The 25149-nt window shown below is 39.2% G+C and overlaps 1 protein-coding gene across 15 annotated transcripts in view; it reads left to right on the forward strand.

Annotated features, from left to right (window-relative positions):
* Positions 1-25149, forward strand: part of TENM3 (teneurin transmembrane protein 3) — a 1315365-nt gene that overhangs the window by 1265015 nt on the left and 25201 nt on the right. For 14 of the 15 annotated variants that reach the window (XM_039550639.1, XM_039550640.1, XM_039550642.1 and 11 more), the window contains 7 exons: positions 1224-1491; positions 2038-2181; positions 5846-6095; positions 6524-6544; positions 11757-11989; positions 12552-12706; positions 13548-14422. In XM_039550639.1, coding sequence (XP_039406573.1) covers positions 1224-1491; positions 2038-2181; positions 5846-6095; positions 6524-6544; positions 11757-11989; positions 12552-12706; positions 13548-14422 — 1946 coding nt within the window. The remainder of the gene's footprint in view (positions 1-1223; positions 1492-2037; positions 2182-5845; positions 6096-6523; positions 6545-11756; positions 11990-12551; positions 12707-13547; positions 14423-25149) is intronic. The other variant, XM_039550649.1, reaches the window with a different exon arrangement.

Consider the following 25149-nt stretch of genomic DNA (forward strand, 5'->3'; position numbering starts at 1 on the left):
TTAGAAGCAGTGTCCAAGGATTTCTCTTGCATAGAGAGCTAGCAGCACTTCTTTAGTAGCCAGGTTTTGATCCCACTAAAGTCTTAAGCCTAGTATTTGTGACAATGCTTTTCCTGAAGTGTGCTTTCCATTAATACTAAATAGTGTTTGGTCTTCAGACTTGGGGATCAGGAGACAGAAAAGTAAAATAAACTTTTCTAAATTTACTTCGCAAGAGTGTTCCTGTAACACCACTAAGGTTCTGGGCTTGTGCTTCAGCATCCTTTGCAACCTTTGCACTCTCCACCAAAGAAACACTATCTTTACATATGTGTCTAGGTACCTTCTTCTTCTTCTTCTTTTGTTTGTTTCAATAAACCAGGATACTTGGTAGCTGTTCACTCAAAGTGCTGGCTGCAGTGTTTATGTTCTGACTGAGGCATAAAACAATATATGCTCTCTTTATCCACATTACACAGAAACATTTTGCATCCATCCATCACCCACAAAAGCTCTGCAGCTCAGAGGAAATGACAAGGTAGAGGAGGGGAGGAACCTTTTAAAAATAAAATTGACTCATTCCACCTCTCTGAAATGTGAAAGTGATAAGCTGATATCTGAGTAGTGAATATTGATCAGAAAATATGGAAAAACTTTCCCTGAGGCATCCTACTTATCTGTCTTCAAAATAAATGGAAGAATGCTCTAGTTTAGAGTATTTATAATCCACTGGTAATGCAAATAATAAAATACCTGAAAGTTCTTCCTGCTCCTACAGGAGCAATTAGGCATCCCAACCCAAATGTCAAGCTTTGCTCTCCTTAGAGGCTCTACTGCCTTTCTTATACATGCCTTTATTAATTGGGACATGGGTAGCAGCATAATAAGGGGTAATTTTCACTTAGATGAAAGATGCTTTTTTGCCTTCTCAGGAAAAATCAGTTTGGAATGTTTTCTCATGCTTCCTTTCCATCCCATAAAAATAAAGGAGATAATTTTGAAATGCTTGAGCAGAAAGTACCAACTAAGCAGCTTCAGTATAATGAAAAATTTAGACTTGACTTTTTAGAAAAAGTGTGAAATGTTGTTATTTATGGGGTTTTTTAACCATGAAGGCCAAATATAGATGATATTTCCTAATGGATTGTCATGTAATATGTCAGGCAGCCTTTTACGATAGCTGCACTGTTTTGTTTAATTTCCAAATCATTTAAATACTGTATTTTTCTCTTAACAATGCATAGGTACTTCATGAAGAAACAACAATACCAGGAACTGATTTGAAGTTATCATACTTGAGCTCCAGGGCTGCAGGATATAAGTCTGTACTGAAGATTACTATGACCCAATCTGTTATACCATTTAATTTAATGAAGGTTCATCTTATGGTGGCAGTGGTGGGAAGACTTTTCCAAAAATGGTTCCCTGCATCCCCAAATCTAGCATACACCTTCATATGGGATAAAACTGATGCATACAATCAGAGGGTCTACGGATTATCTGAAGCTGTTGGTATGTGTTACGGAGGATTTTTGCACTTCTAGTGTTGTCTTGAACATACAGAAGCACATCTCAAATGCTTGTATCCATTGAGTTGAAAACGGTTTGCAGAATAAAATAATATCAGTGGATATTAAAACATACTAAAAAATACTAATCTAAGCTTTGAATTATGAGAAAAAATATTCTTCAAAAGGAAAAAGAAAGCACTTTTCATTCACATGAAAAGTGATGGTTTTGACTTCTATTCTTTCCCATGAAGTAGCTCTCAGCCTAATAATACATTTAGTCTGCACCTCTGCGTACTTTAAGTAAAGCACAATAGCAGTCTGACTTACATCACAAAATGGCTGTCTTAATTCACTTACTCTAATTAACTAAAAATATTTTAATAACCCAAGATTCTGGTCAGTATTTTCAACATGCCTAAGAAGCCATAGGAATTTTCATGTGTCCTAGGAGAGCAAAAGATTGTATGTATCTCAAGGAAATCACATTCTTTAAACTCTTCTTCAGAACAAGATCCTGCACTTAACAGGACATGTGCTGTTTTTTCAGTGTCTGTAGGTTATGAGTATGAGTCCTGCCTGGATCTAACTCTTTGGGAAAAGCGGACTGCCATTTTGCAGGGTTATGAACTGGATGCCTCCAACATGGGTGGTTGGACATTGGATAAGCATCATGTATTGGATGTTCAGAATGGTAAGGAGTTCATTTCCTTCTTGATAGTTCTACTGCTCCACTGGCCTGCACTTCAGGTCTTTCATTCAAACATTTTGACTGTTTGCTCTGTTATTTTTGAAAGAGGAAATTATAGAACATTTTGCATATAGTCAATGCGTTGAGCTTCTCTGGGTCTCCAGGGAAGCGGTCATATCACCAAGCCAGTCAGAGTTGGCAGGAAGTGTTAGGACAATGCTCTCTTGGGGTTGTCCTGTGCAGGGCCAAGAGTTGGACTCAATAACCCTGTGGGTGCCTTCCACCTCAGGATATTCTGTGTTTCCATGATTTACATCAAACGTCATGCTTCTTCATCCTATAAATTCATAGCATGAATAAATTCATCAGACAGTCTGTGTTGGATACGTTGTGGTGCGTTGACTCTGACTGGACACCAAAGCCACCCACTCACTCTGCAGCTGGACAGGGGAGAGAAAACAGACCAAAAGGCTCATGGGTTGAGATAAGGAAAGAGACAGCTCACTCAGCAGTCACTGTCATAGGCAAAACAGAATTGACTTAGGAAAATTAGTTTAATTTATTACCAGTCAAATCACAGTAGTGTGAAAACCAGATCTTAAAAGCAACTTCCCCCCACCCCTCCCTTCTTTCCAGGCTTTTTTATTGTCAAGTCTCCACCTTCTTCCTGCCAGTGGTGCAGGGACACAGGGAGTGGGGGCTGTGGTCAGTTCATCACATGCTGCCTCTGCCGCTCCTTCCTCCTCAGGGGAAGGACTCCTCACACTCTTCCCTGCTCCAGCATGGGCTCCCTCCCCACAGAACACAGTCTGTCTCCATGAACTTCTCCAACGTGAGTCCTTCCCATGGGCTGCAGTTCTTCACAACTGCTCCAGTGTGGGTCTGCTCTGTGGGGTGCAGTATTTCAGGAACAGATGGCTCCAGTGTGAATCCCCTGTGGGGTCACGAGTCCTGGCAGCAAACCTGCTTCAGCATGGATTCCTCTCTCCATGTGTCCAGAGGCTCTGCCAAGAGCCTGCTCCAAAGTGAGCTTCCCATAGGGTCACAGCCTCCTCTGAGCATCCCCTTGCTCTGGTTTGGGTCCTCCAGGTGGATATGTGCTCCACCATGGACCCCCATGGGCTGCAGGGACACAGTTGCCTCGCCATGGTCTTCTCCCATGGGCTGCAGGGGAATCTCACCTCTGGTACCTGCCGCGCCTCTTCCCTCTCCTTCTGCAGACCTTGCTGTCTGCAGAGCTGTTGGTGGCTCATATTCTCACTCCTCTCTGGCTGCAATTTGCTGTAGCACAGTAACTTTGGCATCAAAGTATATTTGTCCAGCATGCTACTCAGCAACTGTTTGCAGAGTGCCATGCTAAGGAAACCTCAGCTCAACCCTGAACAGGAAGGAATTTGGAAAAACTTGGCTGGAAGCATGTAGGAAAGATGAAATAAGTAGTTACATGGGTTAAAGTAGCAGCTGGTAGCACTGGATTTTCATGCAACAGAGGAATCCTGAGTAATTATCAGGAAGATTGTCACTTCTGCAGTACCTGATGTCCCATGAAGGTCTCCCCTAGTACACAGGCTTATTATCTGTGACACGGTAGTCAACACCTAAAGCATTGCTTCTGACTGGTAAGGAAACAAGGTAACCAAATCAAGGGAAAAGGTGTCATTGTACCTAATTTAAAATTAAAAAAAAAAAAGACCTGTGCAAATTATTGTAAAGTAATCCATCTAAAAATGTAAAGAGCTATAATTATAAATATATATGTAAGATTGATTCTGTTCGCTAGGTAAATTGTTGGTGGCTTTGAATTATGTTTAAGAGTACATTTGACAAGTAATGACTTTTCAAAGTGTCATGTGTCTAATTGAATAAACCAAGTGGAGAGTTGTAATGACAAGGTGGATGAGATGCATAAATCTATTCAGAAGAGAGTGCAGACAGTGTTTGTACAGAAATCCAAACTACTGCAGTAAATAGTCTAATGTACATCTTTTAGTCTGTGATAACAGGAGAAATGTGAAGGACCAATTTTTCAAGGTAATGACAGAATAAATCAGGTGCAATAGTGCACTGTGCTGACTTCTAGAATTCCTCTGATGAAAATTGTAGAACTCAGCTATTTCTGGCAAAATTATAGTGCCATGATTGTCATAAATGATGTAATCATAGGAGAGGGGATTTCGTATACTGTTAATGCATTCTGGCTTTAACTATTCATGAAAAATACATTCTTCCTCTTTTGATTTAGATTACTTATTTAGATTACTTGCCATTAGGTTTCCATAAACCATTTTCATATTTTCCAATTTTATTCTGTATATTGGTTTTACATTTATAATCTTCTGCAGTTTATAACATTAAAAGCAGTGAAGACACCTCAAACATTTAAAGAGGAAAGAAAAGTATTTTTTCTCATACCTTTCAGTACAAATCGTGCACTTTGGGAGTGAGGAGGGAAAGAGAAATACATCTTAAATTTCTTCTAAACTTCTCAAAAGATTACTGTATCCCTCAGCTCCAAACTGCATGAAGCTCTGGGCATGCAATCAATAAAACCCAGATCTCTGCATAGGACAAAGAGACTTGTGGTTTACATGGATTATACCACGGAAAGACACATTGTGACTTATGAGTAGAACTGTAATAGCTGACCACGTGTAGAGGACACCTTAATGGATTCATCATGAGATTGAACAATGAGGGTCCTGGCAACACTTTAGCATATTTGGGTTTTTTTCCCCTGCAAGACTGAAGATTTAACATAAAGCATCCATTTTTTCCTCTCAGATTTCCTACATAGGCTATAAAGAAGAAAAATACTGCTGGCACATTGCTTTGTCTTCACAAAATTATTGTTTCTTTCATGCCTCAAAGCAGAATTAAGTTTAAGAGGCAGGTTGGCCTGGCACCACATTTTTTTTGTTGTTTTGACATTTTTAATAACTGCCTATAACTGCAGACATGGTATGGAGGCAGACTTTGTTGCCAGTGGAACACTTTTGTTGTGAGCTGAGTAAAGAATCTTTTATAATGTAAAATTGAGGCAATCTACAACTTTTTGAAGTGGCTCTTTAATTAATATTTACAATTTGCAACAGTAATCCACTTCAGATTACATTTGACATAATACTCATAATTATTTATACTAGGACTTTAGGAATACAATTTTCAAATATATTCTTTTACTTTTTTTATAAAGCACATTAGAATTTCAGTCCTTTCTGGGCTATTTCAGAACTGTAAAGATGTAGGAACACAGACCTTCCTTTCATCCACATGCTTTACATTTCCTTCAACATGACAATTTTTATTCTGGATTATAACTAATGATTATAACTATAATGATTTTTAAATCATTAACATTTAAAAATAACAACTGAAAATATTTTGGGGTTTTAAGAGCTACAATATTTAGTGTTTCTATTAAATTTTGTGGACAAGATAATCTAATGTTTGCATGTTTATGACCTAAATATAACTATAGATGTTTTAATAAAATTGTTATTTTTAATGAGAAAAATAAGGTGGTGAAACAATTAAAATTCATTAAACTTACACTAACCAGCTAAAAGAATATTTAGAATACTTTTGCATCATTTTATGTATGTACATTCAGAGTTCTTACAAACATTATTGGGTTTGTGGTTTATTTTTTTTCTGTATTATCTGCCAGGAATCCTCTACAAGGGGAATGGTGAAAATCAATTTATATCCCAGCAACCCCCAGTTGTTAGCAGCATTATGGGCAATGGGAGACGACGCAGCATCTCCTGTCCAAGTTGTAATGGTCAAGCTGATGGTAATAAATTACTGGCTCCAGTTGCCTTAGCTTGTGGGATAGATGGCAGTCTGTACGTGGGGGATTTCAACTACGTTCGGCGGATATTCCCATCTGGAAATGTAACTAGTGTTCTGGAACTAAGGTATGTTTTTCTCTCATGCTGGAATTTTGGAGTTATGAATTACTGTGGCAAATTAAAGTATTGAATAGATTTAGATTTCTTACGTCGTGTAAGTTTGAGTTTGCGAATGCTTTTGGGAACAAAAAAAAAGTTGAGTCAAAAGATTTTAAAACATTTGAAGAAGTATTTAAAACTAAAGAGAAAACATTTTACCTTCATAAAATATTTTAACTATGCTTATCTAAATGTGAGATTTTAATCTACTCAAAGTAATAATTCTGCACATTTTAAGAGTTAATGTACTTGGTCAGCGTAAGTGGACAAGGGACAATCATTCACCACTTCACTAATGATAGATGTAAATGTTGCCTTCTTCTCATCTTTTAACATCCTTTCTGAATGTTTGTCTAATAATGTTTTTCTGTTCTTTTTTACTTGCTCCCATCAAGAAATAAAGATTTTAGACATAGGTAAGCATTCCTTAAAGAAGATTTATATTTTTCTAACTGTTCTTCTTTCTTTTTTAACAAATGAATGCTTATAATGGAGAAGTCATTTCTGAGATGTATTACTAGAAAAGAGGAGTATTTTTCAAAAATAATGAGTTCATATGTTTTAGTTATGTCAGCTGTCAGGCTGTATCGTCCTTTCCGATGAGTTCCTCTTTTCTCATCACTCTCTGTCCACAGTCAGGCTTCTTGTTATGCTTGTGTGTGCCCTCCTTTGCTGTTCCCTCATCTCTGCTCACTCCTTGCTGGCAGCACTTTTGCTGATCCTATCAAAACTCACTCATTAATCAGATACACCAAATACTATGAGAATGGCATATGAAAATATCAAGGGAGTTCATTTCACTAGCCTTTTGATGTTGAATATTTTCAGGCTCTCATTTAACAGATTTGTCCCTTTAAAGGTGAACTTCTTTTAATAATGGAATTTGAAATAACAATAACACAACTCCAGGAGGTAAGATTTTAAAATACACCAAGACTCACAAGATTGGTCATATAAACAAGAGTAATCAGAGGATTGTAGCACAACATTCATCCTTCCTGGCATCGCTATAATAATGACAAGAACAGAAGAGAAGGTGGATGCTTAGAATTTCTTTGCCACAGCAGCTGGTGCTGATAAGGAGAAAAAAAACAGTCATGCTAAAATCTCGTTGGAGACATGAAACCCTGCAAACCTTAGTGGAAGAACTGCTAAGTATACCGTTTAGCAGGTCCACTGGTCCCTTTCTCTCCTTTTTGCTGCCCATCATTTTCCTTCCTTGTTTTTAAACAATCCCAGAGTCACATCTCTGTTGTCCTTGTTTTTTAAATTCACTTTTCTTTGGACATACTTTTGTGTGAGGAAGGGTTTTATGTTTTCAAAAGTATGTTTCAGATAGGTTAGGCAAAAAATTCCATGAATAAATAAGGTGCTTGCATCAGTGCTAATGATCAGAATTGGTTTTATGGGTTTCTTTCCAGGGATGACTCAGAGGCAGTCTCTTCTGTTTGGTGGGTTTAGGGTTTCACTATTGCAATTAGTTTGTATTCGCTCCACAACTCATAAAAGAATTATATCCCTTGTGCTATCACAAAGTTGTGATTGCAACTAGATAGGACATTGTCTTGGCAAATATATAGAATGTGGAATAATACTTAAAATGGGGATGTGGAATGTACAAATGGGATTAAAGAGTGGATGCATATTGAGGTCTGTTTTGCTGTGATTTAATAGCACCACCCTCTCCTGCCTCTGGCAGAACTGTGGTCACAGCCTCAACTGCAGCGTTTCAGAAACTGGATCCCTGTGTGTAAGAAAAGTTGGTGAGGGAGAATACTGAAGCTTTTCTGCTTTATTCATGCCTAAACATGCAGAAGCTCCAGGTAGCAAAATTGCAATCATACCACACAAATTAGTGTAACAGCATGGGCCCATACAGCAGCTGTGAAGTGGGGGTTCCTCCTGAGGCAGGAGGAGACATAGAGGACTGTGGGGAACTGGCTCTGCAGGAGCAGTTGAGGAGCCAGTAGGCAGGAGGTGTGGAGCCCACTGTGCAGCCCGACACGATTTATTACAAAGTCTGAGTTTTCTCTCGCATCATACAACATTTTCCTGGTGTCCACTCTCAGCCTTGGAGGTTTGCTGATGAGAGACTTCCTAAGCCAAGAGTGGGATCTTTATGGTTAATATCCCCTGGCAGCTTTTTGTTCTATTAATTTAGCTGCCTTTTATTTAAGATGTGTAAACTTTTAGGATCCACCAAATCCTCTTGCCATGGGCTCTCCAGCTAACGACACACTGTGAGACCAAGTATCTTCTTTTGTCTGCGTAAATTCGTGCAGGGTCCTGTGAAATGCTACAGAGGGAAGCACATCTGTCTGGCCTGTAAGAGGAGAAGGGAGCAAATGTCCAGTTTCACTGGCAAGCCTTTCAGACTGCTGAGGATATTTCTACTTAAACTGCAGTTTGGCAAACAGCCCTCAACAGACCACTTTGCATTACATAATTGCTATGTATTAGAAGAAAATGCACTAAAATATGCATTCCCCAAGTAAAGCTACTGAATGAGGCTAAATACTAGTTCAGATCTGTTACCTATTCAAGAATTCACCTTTCCTGGCCTGTAAACACAGTGCTTCAGCACAGAGTGTGATGTGTCTCCTACCTCAAGAAGCCTGTACTCTATTTTAGAGAGAGAATGCAAATTAAATTTCTCCTCTCATGTACCAGTGACCTCACATTTCTTCAATCTCAAAGCTGAAATGATGTCTTTATACACTGCTGCCTGTGGGTGATTAATGCTGATAGGCATTCATGGAAGAAGTCATTTTTAGAAGGACTTTGAAGACAGGGAGGTAATTTGTAGGCTGTGGCACTATCCCAAGTCTGTAGAGAGCCAGAAAAAAAAGTTTAGCAAAACATAAAAACAGCTTTGAGGAGATCTATGGTTTAGAGGGCACAGAGTGAAGGCAAGAGAGACAGGGACTGAAACAGGAGGAGTATTTTCAAAAAAACCTGTACATGGAGAGCAGTGCAGGTGATCTGACAGCTGAAGAATTAAAAGATCGGCCTAAGCAAGATAAAAGCAAAGGGAAATAGATTGTTACAGCTCCGTGCACATGTGTACACGCTTTAAATTCAAAGGACTTATTATTATTTGGCATAGACAGAACAAGTTAATTTTTAGTCATTTGTCTTTACAGGAGCCAGTGTTGGTACGTAACTCCATGTTTTGCAGGCTACTGACAGTGATTAGGCAATACTGAATGAGTCAATAAGTCACAGGCTGGGGATTTCATTTCTTTGCATTTGTTGTTTTGGTAGAAGCTTAATTCCATTTCAGGCTACAATGAAATAGCATAAATTCTGGAGCTTTCCAGCTGCTGGCTGCTTATCCCTGTACAATTTTTGAGATCTGCATAGTGCTCATGGATGTTTTCTGGCTAGAAAACAAATGTAGTTTTCACTTGACAGTTATTCAGTTCCTCAAATTGTGCCTTTCTCCCATAAATTATTGGGGGTTTCTATTGGCTAAAGCCACCGCAGCTATTTAACCTTCACCTGAGAAGAAATGCTGAGGTTAAGCCTGTAGTATCAGCTCAGAAAGGAGCCATTAGATATCAAAATAAGGCAAGTTGGAGAGTTTCTATTGATTCAATAGCAAAATTCTATGCACTCCCAAACTTGGGGGGATTTTTTAATAAAAGGAGAAAATACATTTAAATTATCAGGTGTATTTTTTTGGTTTGATAAGGATCCATAGCTTACCATGAGAATTCATCCCAATTTCTTTTTGGTGGGAATTAATTAGAACATACATTTTCATATTTATGAAGAAAAGAGCTTTAAAACTTTTTAGAAATAAATAATTGTGTTAGGCATAAATTACTTACTTTTTGATTTGATGACTTCTTATTCCAATGGCTGAAAAATATGATTGAGGCAGTGTTAGATGGGTTGAAGAGAGGTACTTTAATTTAGATTTCAGTAGTATAAGAAAGAACGTTATTTTAAATTACAATGAAATAAAATTTAATTGCACATTTCACATCTTGCAATGTGTTTATATTTGAAGTGTCTGCAAAGTTTCTTAAAGACCAAAGTAATCATGTAAATGGGTATAATTTAATTTGCAGTCTGTGGAGGTATAAATAATTCGTACACTACATAGTGATCATATTAAATGATCGCTGCATAAATTAAGGATTTGAAAATACCTTCCAACTACTTAGCACATTGGCAATAATAGATTTGTAACAGACAGAAATTTAAAGTAAGCCTACATTTGATTGTTTTCAGACATGCTGTACAACAGTGCAATAGCAGAGCTTTTTAAGAGGTGCTAATCACTGCATATTTGATTTCACTAGTCTGTTTCACTTGGTTTCATTCGTTCTGGACCAACATGTTAAAAGTCTTAAAACCAAATAAAATCCTATTTATGCAACACATTTTTTTTCTGTGTTTTTGTAACTGGATAGCTATAAAAATCTGTTCCTGCTAAAAGACATAATTTGTTCACAAGTTGTTCCTGTTGGTCTCTTGTTGCATTTTCCAAGTGGCAGTACATAAAAATGTGTTACATTAGCACAGTTATGTATTTACAAAACGTGAAGTATAGCATTCTGTGAACAGATGTTTGGCTACCACCAGACTGGTAGATCTGTTTAAGCAGTGCTTTTGCAAACATCAGAAGTGACTGTTCTGACACTCTGCTTCAGTCCATGAGGGGAGCATCTGAAATTACCTCATGTATTTACATGACCTTATTTCAGCTCTTCATGCCATAAATTAGGTCAGGAATCCCAACTGCAGTGGGTTAAATTTCTACATCATAATATATCAACACAAAAGGTAATCTCCAGGGCTGTTTTTTTTACCAGCAGGGAAGAAAAGACAGTAATTCTCAATTATGTGGCACCAGTGGAGAGGCAAAATGTATGTTTCTGGGAAAATGGTTAGCAATATATATTTTCACTGTAATAAAGACTGTGCTGGCATAGTTAGCGGTTTTGTGCCAATGTGTACAGTTATTTGAAATATGACTCTGACTTATGAAGAATGAAAAAGCTTTTCTTGGTCTCTGGTGGAAGAGATGACATTTCCTAATGTGTTAAATCATGCGTATCACACATTTGAAAGCAGTGGATTAAACAAATACTTATGAATTATGTCTTATCTCTTGCCTGTGAACTCATCATTCAAGTTCTGCCTTATCTGTTTATGAATTAACCCCAGCAGCCTTATATAAATTATAATAAAACAGATAGGATAATAGCAACAAAGTGTAAGTGAGGGCTGGGCTCCTGCTGCAAAATTTGGGACAATATCAAGGTTCCCAGAACTCTTGGAAGGTTTTAAACTCCAGTATTTTGATTTGGCCTATCAGAGAGACATTTGCAGTCTCTAATGACACAGCATTCAACTGGCCTGAGAGCATCAAAGGCAAAATGGACCTTCTTTCCCCACAGGATTAATCTAGATTAGGCTGGCTGTGACACAGATGAGAAATGTGGACCAAAACCATCTTGGGGCCATGACCTGTCCTACCTATGCATGGAGCATCACCATTGACTTTAACTCTTTCTGCATTACTGCACACTGCATAGGAACTAAACCATTCTCTCCTTGATCCAATGCTAGGTGCAATTAACTAGAGCATATGCAATGTGTAATTCCATTTTACAGCAACAACCCAGCTCACAGATACTACCTCGCAACTGACCCCGTGACAGGAGATTTGTATGTTTCCGACACGAACACACGCAGGATTTATCGGCCCAAGTCGCTCACTGGTGCAAAAGACCTGACCAAAAATGCTGAGGTAATAGGAGGAACAGGGGAGCAGTGCCTGCCGTTCGATGAGGCAAGGTGTGGTGATGGAGGCAAGGCTGTGGAGGCAACTCTCATGAGCCCTAAAGGTAAAAAGAGTTCTACCCCTCTGTACCTTTCAAAATAATACAAAAGTTCAGAGCTGGGGGCATGATCGTGTTTAATTACTGAATTCAATAGTTGGCTCAAAAATTGGGGATTTGAGTGATTTTTTCCAAGTAGAAAATCTATCGAGGAAGAGAACTACAGAGGACTGATCTTTTTGAAATCAATTAGGGTTGATTTTTTAGGAAGTATTTGGCTTGAGTGGTTATTGAGCGTTTTTAAACGCTCATTTAGATTATGTGTTTGGCAGGCAGCAGTGAAGATCTAAAATGAGCATTGCTTTTGGTTCCACTTATCCCATGTTTAAGGTTAGCTTAAAAGCTAGTCCCTTCCCAACACACAAAAGCAAATGAACAGTAAATGCAATCAACAGTAGTAGATTTCATGATGAATATTGGTTTGTTATACAAGATACATTAACAGCTGTATTACTACCTACTGCCTGCAATTTCCACTAGATACATGCTACCTATACCCTTAATTATGGATAATATATTCACTGCTAGTACAGCAAAAAACCCTTAATTTTTATTTGCTTCACTGAAGGAATAGCAATAGACAAGAATGGGTTAATCTACTTTGTTGATGGGACCATGATCAGAAAAGTGGATCAGAATGGAATAATATCAACTTTGCTTGGCTCCAACGACCTCACCTCAGCACGACCTCTAACCTGTGATACCAGCATGCACATCAGCCAGGTACTTTTCAGTTGCTGCTAATTTGGAAAGCTGAGCTGGGGATAGAAATTGAAATGCACCTTTCGTGCCCCTTAAAATAAAACTGGGTGGAGTGCGTGATGGACATTTAACAGCAGGTTTGCGGGAGAAAGCAACCTGTTCCAAGGGTGTGAATTGCACTGTATTCTCTTAGCTATAAATGCTGCTGTTTTCAATTCTTCTGCCCATAAAGTTCAGTTTGGTTTAGGACAGCAAAACTATCAGCAGGATACATTAAGCCTGGTAGTAAATACTGGGAGAATGGCATATCTGTTAGAACTATCTTGGCACGTTGATGTTTTCTGAATTGCTGACATCCTTAGCCTACTAGAGTGAATGAAAGGATTTACACAGAACCCTTGTATTTTTCTATTTGTCTTAAAAAGCTTGTGTAGGTAAGAAGGGACATGTCAGTAGTGGAGTGTTCAAAAAATGGAGTACAGTGTTTCATGATCTGGGAGGTAGTATGTTATTTTTGCTGCTACAAGAATAAAAGATTAATACTGTTGACAAGGATTTAGACATTGTAGTTATTTATGCATTTGTGATACAGAAAAGTATTGCATTTATTGGAGGGGAAACTCAGACTGTATTACAGTTTCAATGCAACTGGTTTTCTTTTCAATAAAATGGATGCCGAATATTGCTCCCCCTTCCTCCCTGAAAAGCTTTAGTTTGCTGCTTGTATTCAAGCAAGTTCTTCAGTCATGATTGCTTACAGCAGATGGAAAATATCCTTACAGCATTGTCCAAAACTGAAGGTTAATTAATTCATTTAATCTTCACTGGTTAACTGTTTAACAAAACACTTCTCTTTGTTTAGGTTCGCCTGGAATGGCCTACAGACTTAGCTATCAACCCAATGGATAACTCCATTTATGTTTTGGATAACAATGTGGTTCTGCAGATCACTGAAAATCGTCAGGTTCGCATTGCTGCAGGGAGGCCGATGCACTGCCAGGTTCCGGGGGTGGAGTACACGGTGGGCAAACACGCTGTCCAGACCACGCTGGAGTCAGCCACTGCCATCGCCGTGTCCTACAGTGGGGTACTTTACATTACAGAAACTGATGAAAAGAAGATTAATAGGATAAGACAAGTCACAACTGATGGAGAGATCTCTTTAGTTGCTGGAATACCCTCAGAGTGTGATTGCAAAAATGATGTTAACTGTGACTGTTACCAAAATGGAGATGGCTATGCTAAAGATGCCAAACTTAATGCTCCTTCCTCCTTAGCTGTGTCTCCAGATGGCACCCTGTATATTGCTGATCTGGGAAACATTAGGATACGGGCTGTGTCAAAGAACAAACCCTTAATGAATTCAATGAACTTCTATGAAGTTGCTTCTCCAACTGACCAAGAGCTTTATATCTTTGATGTCAATGGTACTCACCAGTACACTGTGAGTTTAGTCACCGGAGACTACCTGTACAATTTTAGCTACAGTAATGACAATGATATTACTGCGGTAACGGACAGCAATGGGAATACTCTTCGGATCAGGCGGGATCCCAACCGGATGCCAGTAAGAGTGGTCTCTCCCGATAACCAAGTCATCTGGCTGACCATAGGCACTAATGGATGTTTGAAAAGCATGACTGCACAAGGGCAGGAGCTGGTCTTATTTACCTACCACGGCAACAGTGGACTTCTGGCAACTAAAAGCGATGAGACTGGATGGACCACTTTTTTTGAGTAAGTACATAAAATAAAGTCAGATGCCTTATAGTTTTATTGAGTTCTACAGGACCATTTGAAATATTTCTCAATGAAGTAACTGTAAAGTTGACCCTTGATAACAAAAAGCACAGAAAGATACTTTTAATTTCCCATGCTGTCTTCCTCTGTCTGACTTGTCTGACTTCTTCTGAACACTAGGTCTGAATAATTTTGAATTCATTATTTTGAACTTCAGTTTTATATATTGAAATAATAGTGAGACAACATTTCACTCTTGTCAAGAAATTTGTAACTCAGACAAGCGTGGTTTTGTAGATTTGCATCAAAAACTAGATTTTCATCCCACTTGCTCATTAGATTGACATTGTTCTGCTGCAAATACTGACAAGAAATCTGTCTTCGCTGCTCAATTTTTTCTTTTTTTTTTCTTTTTTTTTTTTTTAAGTAAAAGCATTTCTGCGTGGTCTTTTACCCAAAAATAACATCTGGGTGGGTAGTAAAAGGTTGTGTTTCACTGAGTGGCAAGTATGCAGGAAGGATCTCCTGGACAGCACAGCAGGATTTCACACAGGTGGACCCAGCTGGAGGAAGCTGAGAAAAGAAATGTGGGCCATGGGGGGAAGTGTTGTTCCTGTAGGAATAAACTGAAAACACAGAAACCACCAGCACCATGTCGTTTACAGGTGCAAGCACAACAGCAAGAGGTATTACTGAAACAGTAGGACTTGTAATTTTACTAACCTCAGAAAAAATCTTTTCAGTGAATTGCTTTAGCCTGTGTTACACTTATTAAGTCATCAATGCCTGTTCATAACAGACAGATTAGCAAAGCGATTTACAGAATCCTCAAGTATACTGACTAAAGGAAGATCATGATAATTTATAGATAAACTAGTAGAACCAGAGAATTGACATACAGGTTTTATAGGCAACATCATCTCCAAATCATCTGAAATGCCAACTGATATGCTACGCAAAACATACCAAAAATGCAGCTTAAAACAGAAACCATTATTTCAAAAAAGATCAATGTAGAATGAACACAGGGGTTTTTTCAGTTGTCTCTGCCAGCCAGAAAAATATGTGTATTTTTAACTCACATTTTAACTTTCATCACATGAAAGACATGATGAGGTTGGGTAAACAGGTGTCTATGAAGGAGTGGAAGATACAGTGTTAGTATGATAAGTAAAACTGTTAAGAGGGCCTCTAGCTGAGCTATTCGAGTTTACAAAGGGCATCATGAAAATCCAGTAAGTCCCTCTTCTTTTTTTTTGCCCCTCTTCTTTTCTCGTATCTTTATGATGAAATGCAGTAGCAACTGCTGCCAAGGTCAGGGCCTAAAAAAAAGCTTTCCATTTAACACACATGATAAAGAAAATAAAGTGCCAGTGTCAGGCAGTGGCAGCAAAGCCAAACATCTGTGTTCTGAGATAACTTCATATTTCTGTCAGTGTACATTTGGCTGAGGCAGTATGCAGGAGGACTCTGAGCACCTGTATGTATTCTCCAGCCTTTACAGATGCCCATCAGAGACACAAGAGCAGCAGGTGCTGCTTCACTGCATATTGTGTCCTGAAGTGGAGACAAGGCTAGAAATGCTGATCCCTAACAAAGACAGCAGGTGGGATGGTACTGCTGCCAGTTTTAAGGTATTCTTACAATAATCTGTAAATTGGCAGGGCTTTGGTAGCGGGCACCTTCCCAAAGTATTAGCACACATCTGTAATATTTAATTGTGCTTTGGTGCATCCGCTGTGTATCTTTTTAGGTCCTGCCAAGAGGACACAGAAGCACAGCAAGGGTACACAGAGAAATGAAAAAGTGTTCAGTTGGGAGGGCAAATGTTCTCTTTCTCATGAGTTAGCCCTGTCCTGTATGCTGAGAGACCAGAGCACAGCTTCAGGTGGGCTGGGAATAGCCATCCCTTTCCACAGAGAGTAAATTCAGTGTTTAACTGTGACAAACAGAGCCACTTGTTTCCAATAGGCAAGTTGGGCAAGACAGTCAGTTTGGGGGACAGTGAAGGCCCGTACAGAAATTAAGGCATCTGCTGGGTACAGCAGGCACTCTAAACCATGCTGGCATCCATACTGGCTAATTGAGGACCTGGAGTTTTAATCAGGGCAGTAATTTCCCACCATGTTGTCTGTAGTTTTTGTGTAGCCTACTGTGGTGTACCACAGTAGCTGGTGGCTCCTGAATGTATCTTAATGGCGTGTGCATGATCGCAAAGAAGTGGATATTATATTCACTGTTCAGTGGGTGATAGGTCTATATTTTTCATCATAGGGAGAATTTAGGGTACTGTGTGTCATGAAGTACATAGCTATTTCCTGAGACTGTAAATAGCCATCTTTCACACCTGATCTGCTCTCATGCAGACTTTCTGGTCTGAGTTAGGGTATGTCCAGCTGGCTTACAGAAAACCCAAAGGGCAGGCTATTCCCCTCAGTAAGTATTAGTATTATTTCCAAGCTGCTGCTTATGCGCTTCCTAAACAATTACCTCCGACCAATGTCTCGTTAGAATTCCCAAGCTGAAGTAATTATGGAAAAAGCTAGGCAATTTCACTCTCCCCAAATTTGCAAGTGTATGAGGCTTTTGCAGAAGCAAAGATATTTATCTCCTCCCTGTAGCCATGGTGAAGCAGTAATCTGTTTAATTGCAACAAGGAAGATTCAGATTAGACTAAATTTAGAGGAACTTCACGGTGAAGATTTTGGAGCCCTGGAGCAGACAACAATGATAGTGACCCCTTGCCGTTCATAGACTGTCTTTAAAAACAGATCAGACATCTTTCAGGGCCAATGCAGGAAGAACAGATCCTGCCCTGGGGTAGAGGTTGGACTGCGTGACCTCTCAAGGTCCCTTACAGTAATGTTTTCTATGATGCTTTGTACAAGTAAATACCAAAAATAAAACATTGTACTGGTTATGTAAAGCTACATGGAATAAGGGGGGGAGGGGAGAAGGCACTGTGTTCTTCTTGCCAAAACAGCGTTCTTAAAAACATCCATCAGTCATCATAGCCGCTTGCTTCTTTTGAACATAAAATCCCTATGCACCAAATCTATATCTGTATATTTCCCTTTTGAAGAAAAAAATAGTTGTGAACACAACTCTTTTGCCATTTTTTATTCAAAGATCAAGTATTATTGTGACTTTTTGGTGCTGATGATTTGTAACATTAAATCTGATGACGCTGGGTTTTGAGAGGTTTCTGCTACTATTGCCAAATAGATGGAAACCATGAATTATCATAGAAGAGTTTGTGTGGGGGTGACATGATGTACAAGTGTGTATCTCTGTCAGCTTCTGCATATCCATGTTTGTAGGTGGTATGGGCTAAAACCTTTTCAGGTGAAGTGTTTTCCGTTGAAAAAAATGAAGCCTTGTTAAAATGGAAAGGTTTCCCTCAAACATCAAGTGAGGAATAAGAAATTATGAAAAGAAATCATTCTGACTTCCTTGTTCTATTTTAGCTACAGCAAAATATTTCAACTTCATTTCTGGATGCTTTTTTTTTTAATATCACAGTTTATTTATGTATTTTATTATACTCTATTATTCAAATTCACAAAATATTTTGAGAAAAGGATAGAACTTATATTCTGTGGTAAATTCAGACTTTTTTCCCCACTCACAGTTAAAACTGTTCAACTGTTTGAATGTCCAATGGACTAGAAGTGCCTTTTTGCCAACTAGCTTTGAGTATCACTGGGTTGTTTCACCTTTTGGTTGTCACACATCTGTTTAAATGGCTGAAGATACATGGAGGAAAAATACTGTGGGTTTAGTAATAAAAAGTTCAGCCTTTGGAGCAACTCAGGAATAGCTTTTTTTAACTATTCTCCTGTGCCAATCTGGTTGTATAAGTGGAGCATGGATCCAAAGAACTTATATAATTTCAGCTGAGTTCTCAGTGGTTTGAGAGCAGGTTTATGAAAATGATTCAATCTTTCTTTTTTCCTTTTTCAGAACTTTTCAGTGCAAATGGGAAATATTTGCAAAAACACTGCATCCCAAAAATTGGCAATCACTGCTCTGGCACATACTAAACCATTTGGTCTTGTTTCTTTTCGTGGCTTTTTTCCACAGTTTAAATCACACTAATATCAGATCCAAAAGAAATTTACTTTTTTATTTATTTTAGCCTGGACACTAATTAATCTATAGTTTATTTTATTTAGTCTCCTCTTTCCCTGAAGAAGGAAAGGACTAATACACAAGAAATATTTTTTTACATTCTTTTTGGTTTTTACAGTGAAATTGTATGTACTAGTTTGAATTACTTAGGATATCATATAATCTGTTTTCTTTGTTTACAGACCTCAGGGATTTTTAGTATTTTTATGACAAAATGGATTTATAAATTTATATTTTTTCAAGGGTTATAGTGTGCTGATCAAAACTGACACCTTATATTTCAAGAATGTATACTTTTGTAAAGCACTGTTACTCAAATTCATAGTAACTGTTACCTGTTTACAAAAGTCCAAAAACTTACTGAATAAAAATGGTATTAACAGAGCATTTACAAAAATGATTGAAAATGCATGCATACTAAAAAACCAATGGAGCCATATGAAGCTAAAAGTTGCCCAGATTAGGTTTTATAATGAAATTATAATATTAAACAAGGTATAAAAGTAATCAGCCTAATCAAATTCTCTTACAAAATTGCGAGATATCTGAGCTGGAAAATATTAAATATAACTGCATATTATGTATGCATAATATGAACATTTAAATCGATAAATCTTAAAAGTTAAACTAATTATCTGCACATTAGCATTTTGGAAGTGACACTTCCTAGCTAGCCTATATGACATTATTTCTGTGCAGCAGTTTCCATTCTGAGTTTACATACAGATAGCTATGCCAAGTGCACAAAAAGAGCATTTTCTCTGGACCTAAGTTTTTGAAGTATCAGAAGCAAAAACCTAAAAAGCCTTGCAGGTGCCCCTGTGTAATCGGCCAGCCCCCAGGCTGCAAGCCCGGGTCTCCATGAAAGCCCTGGCATTCCAGCAGTTGCCAGCCAGGCAGCTGTGCCAGCCTGTGGCTGCTCTGTGCTCCTTAGGTAGCTTGAGGAACTGGCAGAGGCTGCTGTGCGAGGGACAATCCCTCCAGGACCAGCAGCCAGCAGCCTTGGCTGCCCGGGCAGAGCTGCTGGGGCAGAGCTGCAGTCCGTGTGCGCTGGGAGCACTCGGCACCGTGCCCATCCCTCACGGGCATGGAGTCCTGCCCGACAGCTGCTTTGGAACAAATCGTGCTCAGCCCGGTGTTGGGCATCTGGGCTCTGTCCCTCTGCTGTCACAGCCCAGGTGCTTCTGCAGGCTCCTCTGTAAAAAGACAGCTGTTCCTTCACCACACAAGCTCTCCTGGAAGGTTCAGGCTGCATGTGCTCTCCTTAGGCATTAAGTAATCCCAGTAGCCACTGTTCCTTATCTCTTTTCAGCTTTCTCTCATTTTTCTTCCTCTTCTCTTAGAAGCAGTATCAGCAGCCAGAGGTCTGATCCAGACTAAGATGGCTCCTCCTCTCTGGAAATCCACTGCCTTTCTTCCATGACTCTATTTTGCTCTCCAGACCGCCTGTTATGTTTCCTTACTTTATTACCTTGTATCTTGCTACTTCCCACATCTCCCATTATTTCCCTAAGGTGTGTTTGAGTTCCCTGCTTTTTCCTTTCCCAGCGGTGAATTTCTTCACAATCCCCTCTCGTATCTCTTGACAGTCCATCCAATGTTTCCTCTGATACTTCATGCCCTGAACTCATCCGTCTTCTCCTTCCCCTCCTCTCTCCCACTCAAGTCCTTGTCTTCAAGGCAATGCAACAGGAAGCACAGAGAGTGACATTAGCAGGCACAGCTCTTACAAGTTTACTTTGCTCCCACAGTTAAATTAACGAGTTTTCCAGCTATTCTGGAAAGGTGGTGAAATCATGCAGAATGTGAAATCCTTACAGTAATTTATGGACTCTGGAGAATTGCTAGCAAAAAATCTATTTTCACTGTGTGCTGCAGAGTTTACATATTATGCTTTTATTTGCAATGCATTCAGTGCTGTGGTTTCCCTAAAACTCTGTGATACAGAGTCAGCTATTGCCTCTGGCTTGGACTTGTTTAGTTTCCCCAAGTACCAGGCACATCATCTGTAACTGTCAACAGCTGGCAACAGAGAATAGGTTATGTTTTGCAGTTTTTCTTCTGCTTCATCTTAATACATTGCTTGTGGAGTCTGACTTGGAAATACTGAGATTTGGCTATAGAAAATTTTATGGAACTTATGCTGAAAAGCAAGTATTTAATTTGATCAGAGGAAAATTATACCCTAATAGTAGTGTCAATTCACTTGCACTTTTACTGTATATTAAGAGGTTCAAAATCCAGTTTTCATAATTAATATTTCTGTACCGTTTCCTGTAACATTTGTTGGGGGTTATTTTCCTGTAACATTTGTGTTTCTATTTGTGCTGATTTTTCTATCCCATTTTATGTTTCAGTAGTATGAATATCTAAAAATGCCTAGTCTTCTTTTTTTTTGCAGTTTTTTTTCATTCTAATTTGATTCTAGTTTCTTACTAATACCGTAACTTTATACAAAATTGTAATCTGGATTTTTTTATCACTACTAAACAACATTATCTGAGTGTTCTTGGTATCATAGTGCTTTTTAGGTATTTTTATCCTTTTACTATCAACAACCTTTGGTGCCTTCTGCTTTTACTGCCACTGCTTCTTGTTGCATCGGTATAAAATGTAGTGGCTATAAAATAATTACCCATATTCATTCAAGCACTTTTGTTTAGCCAGTTGTCATGTTCTTGCATTGACTTTTGTGGAATCATATGAGCCTTTGATTGCAAACTGTGATTTACAAGTGCAGTGTCTTTAACCTTCCCATGCTATATATACTCAAGCAACAAAAGACACATTCTCTTCATTCTTAATTGTTTCTGAACTATCTTTTTGGGAATATTTTTGAGATATCCAGTCCTTGCATAAGTGCTTCTGTATCCACTTTGCCTGGCACAACACAGCATGCTATACATACATTTCTCTCTTAAAGCATATTTGCTTCTTCTCCTCTCAACATGACACAAATTGAAGATCTAGTAGCCATAACCCTCTCTCACATCTTCGTGTAGACCCATGGAAGCAAGGCTGGCCAAAAGGCAATTAAAACTCTTCCTCTCTATTCAAACAACCTAAGTAGACCCCCTACCCAAAGAGGACTTGTAGGGAAAAATATCAAGCTGACATATTTAATTTGGGGTTTTTTTAACTTTGCACTGAGTACATCAACACTACACAAGTATGTAACCCTGTTTCATGCAACATGCAGTTTCTGAGAGGAACTTCGTGAAGGCTGTGCTTGGTGACAGGACTTACCATGTTTCTTCTTAAGATAAATCATTCAATACATTTTTAAAATTTCTATCATCTTCAACTTTAAAGAAGAGAGGTTATGTCTCACACTTTTCTAAACTGGAACTGTAACTCAGCTTTACAGTAGATATCATACTACATGTTATCTTATTTAGTCTTGTAAGACTTGTGCTAACATTGGAGCACAAATTTGCTGTTTCAAACTCACCCTGCTTAATAAAAAAGCAGCCATGTTAAAAATAATCCATTAGTATATAACATTACATACCAATGTGAAATTTTTTAGAGAACTGCAGTGTGTCCTGTAATTGCCCTGATAGCAGTAGTATGTCTCATCTAGTAGACATTTACCCATTTCTTCATTCTTCAATGTTACTGTTTCTTCTCCTAAGTAATAAAAGCAGACCTGAGAAGCCATTGAATAGGTAAGCTCATCCTCCTTTACACTCACTTCACAGGGAACCTGGTGTGGTGAGGGTGGAAAGACAACTCAGGATCCCATGTGAAAAGGCTATTCTCTGTTTTCAGTCATGCTGTATTCAAACATATTTTCAAGCCCCATCAAGAGATTTGGTCTTCCTTGACGTCCCCAGTGAGACCAGACTGATCAGCTCTCTAGGAAGCCTACAAGGCACATGCAGTTTAAAGTCTTACCTTTGGAGTCCCCTCCAAAGAAGAGAAAGTTACTTCTGAAGCCTGCATTGATTGGGTGTGACTTGTGCTCCGAAGGAAAAAGGTTGTTACTCTAAATTAACCACAAAACCTGAATCTAGCAATTATTGCTTACTGCCTTGGTATTCTGCTGTCCTAAAAGAAAAAAAAATACATGCATATAATTTTGTTTTCCTGTTACTAAATTTGCTTTTCAAACATAATGTCATTTAATAAGTTGATTTGTCCACTTTTTGTGACCCTGTAAAAACAGCTTCATGGAGTTTTTACCTTTCAAGATAAAAATAAAATTAAATTAAATCCCCACACTACCACCAAATAGGAATTAAGGGGGAAAAAGTAACATTACAGTTTATTCTGTGAGCAAAATCTCTGGCCAAACAGACCAGCCTTGTGTCCTTTTTTCACTAAAGGCCTGTACGCTCAGCTCTGACAGTGTAAGCAGACCTTACAGCAAGGAACAATCTGTCACACAAAGTATATATACACCAACATTTCTTTTATTTAAAAGGCCATACTCTGGTATTTATATCAACAAGACACACGGTTTATTTGTGCAATAATAGATGAGCTAAGAAGTTGGGGAAGGTGACACACAGACAAGGCAGCAGCCCTGAGGAGCCCTGAGGTTAAAGACACTGTGCGCAGGAAGCTGCCCACTGGCACACCCTGGAAATCCAGAATCCCTCCTGTGTGCACCCCACAGGGCTCATGGGCAGTGAATTCCCATTACAGGGAAGTTGAAAAGTGAGGGATGAGTGTTGAGGTCTTGTAGATGACAGCCTAGCTACTGTAATTTTGTCTCATCTTCATAAGAACAAGCCCCCTTGAATTGCTCCTGAATTGGCTGCACTCAGTTCAGGAGAGTGTGAGCTGTTGAGGCACACCCCCAGCACCGCAAAGCTGCTCCATCCCCAAAAATACCTCTCATGTAAGCCACACTGCCTCCGTCCCGCTGCTCCCAGTGCACCCCTTCCCCAGGCACAGACACTGGAGTTGTTCTTCCTGCTCTTCAGAAAGCACTGTCATCATTAACACTGTTTATTTGTGCAAGTTCATGTGCATGTACGGAGCATGTCAGATATGTGAGGTGTGGGAGAGTCCTTGGTTTTGTGGCTCCACGTGGCAGGTGTTTGCTGCAGCAATCAGCACAGCATGGAGGACTGCAGTACCATACAGCAGTGAGTGAGAAGTTTGGCAGTATTCTGGCAAAAAGTAAAGCATCCCCAGCATGCTAAATTCATGTGTTGCTTCTTTCTCTGCAAAGCACCGCGCCCCCAAAATACCTGGCTCCAAATACCTGGAAGTCATTTTGGATTGGGCTGTGAAGGTGGTCAATCTTACATAGCATAAGCACTGAACTCAAGCTTATTTATCTGGTTGTGCAATGAAGTGGAAAATGAGCATCAAAACCTTCTCCGTATGGAAGTGAATGAGCTGTCATGGGAAGAGGTGTTGATTCATTTCTTTGAGCTCCCTTTCCAACAGACACATTTCCTGCAGTGATTCTCGTTTAGAGTGTGCCTGTTGTTTTGCAGATGAGTTATGGCTGTCAAGAGAGGCCTATTTAAGTGAATTGTTCATGTCTAGCATGCTGAATGCCAGTTTACAAAAAAAAGACTGAAAACTGTCCTTTTAACATTTTGACAAAATAGACACACCAAAAAAAAAAGCCGCAAGAGCTGCAGTTATAACAGGATAAGGTGAAAGGAGAAATTGTCAATCACTTTCCAGCTGAGGAAATCTCTTCATTAAACCTGGACTGAAAAATTTATCCTGACCATGTTGCTAAGATAAAAGACCATTACCTGAATTATTTAACCAGCTGTGCAAACACTTGCATAAGACTTCCCCAGATGAAAACAAGGTAAAGACCCTTTCCCCATGGAAAAGCCACCAGATAAAGGAACAGGAAAAGCTTGAGTTGTCTGACGGTTGGACAGGACAGAGAAATGTGGCTGATACCTTTAATAACCTTCTAACTTCTGTGGTTTTGTGAGTTTGCATTTTCTGCCCAAATTCCATTAAAAAACAAGTAGGCATATAAATTTCTTTCCAGAATTGGGATTCTGGCTGTAGTTTAATTTAGCTCTTCTCTAGAATCACTCCTGGATCTGTTTTCTGTAATTCCTGTTTATCCACTTTTTTCTCAGAGCTAGGCTCAACAGAAGGGAAAAGAAAAATAAAAAAAAGGGAAAGGCGAAAGGAAAAAGGAGAGGGAGAGAGGAAAGGAATAAAGTAGAAAAGAAAGGGAAAAGAAAAGAAGTGGGGGTTTTTTTTCATATATTTAGAATTCTGTAAGACTGGAAAAAAATACTTGGAGGGGTTTTTAGCCACTGGGAGCTGGCAGAAGGGGGTTCTACCCCTCGCGTGCTGCCACAAAGAAGCCCGGAGCTCAACACTGAAACCCCTCTGGAAGGCGACAGTGCCCAACACACAATGAAAAAGGGGCAGAGCTCCTCACCCAAAAGGGGCTGTATCTTCCTGCCGCTGTTAAGCAGGAACACAGGCGAAGGCAAAGAAGTAAAGAGAGGGGACTCCCCATATATGTTCCACGCAGGTTTATTCCTGTGAAAAGACAGGGACGAAAAGGCCAATTGGTCGGAGGGTCCAGGGATCTTATACTGGGTACAGAATAGGTGGGGAAAGGGATCTCAGCCAATGGGATAGGGGCAAGC

Source organism: Corvus cornix, chromosome 4 (genome assembly GCF_000738735.6).
Source record: "Corvus cornix cornix isolate S_Up_H32 chromosome 4, ASM73873v5, whole genome shotgun sequence".
NCBI lineage: Eukaryota > Metazoa > Chordata > Aves > Passeriformes > Corvidae > Corvus > Corvus cornix.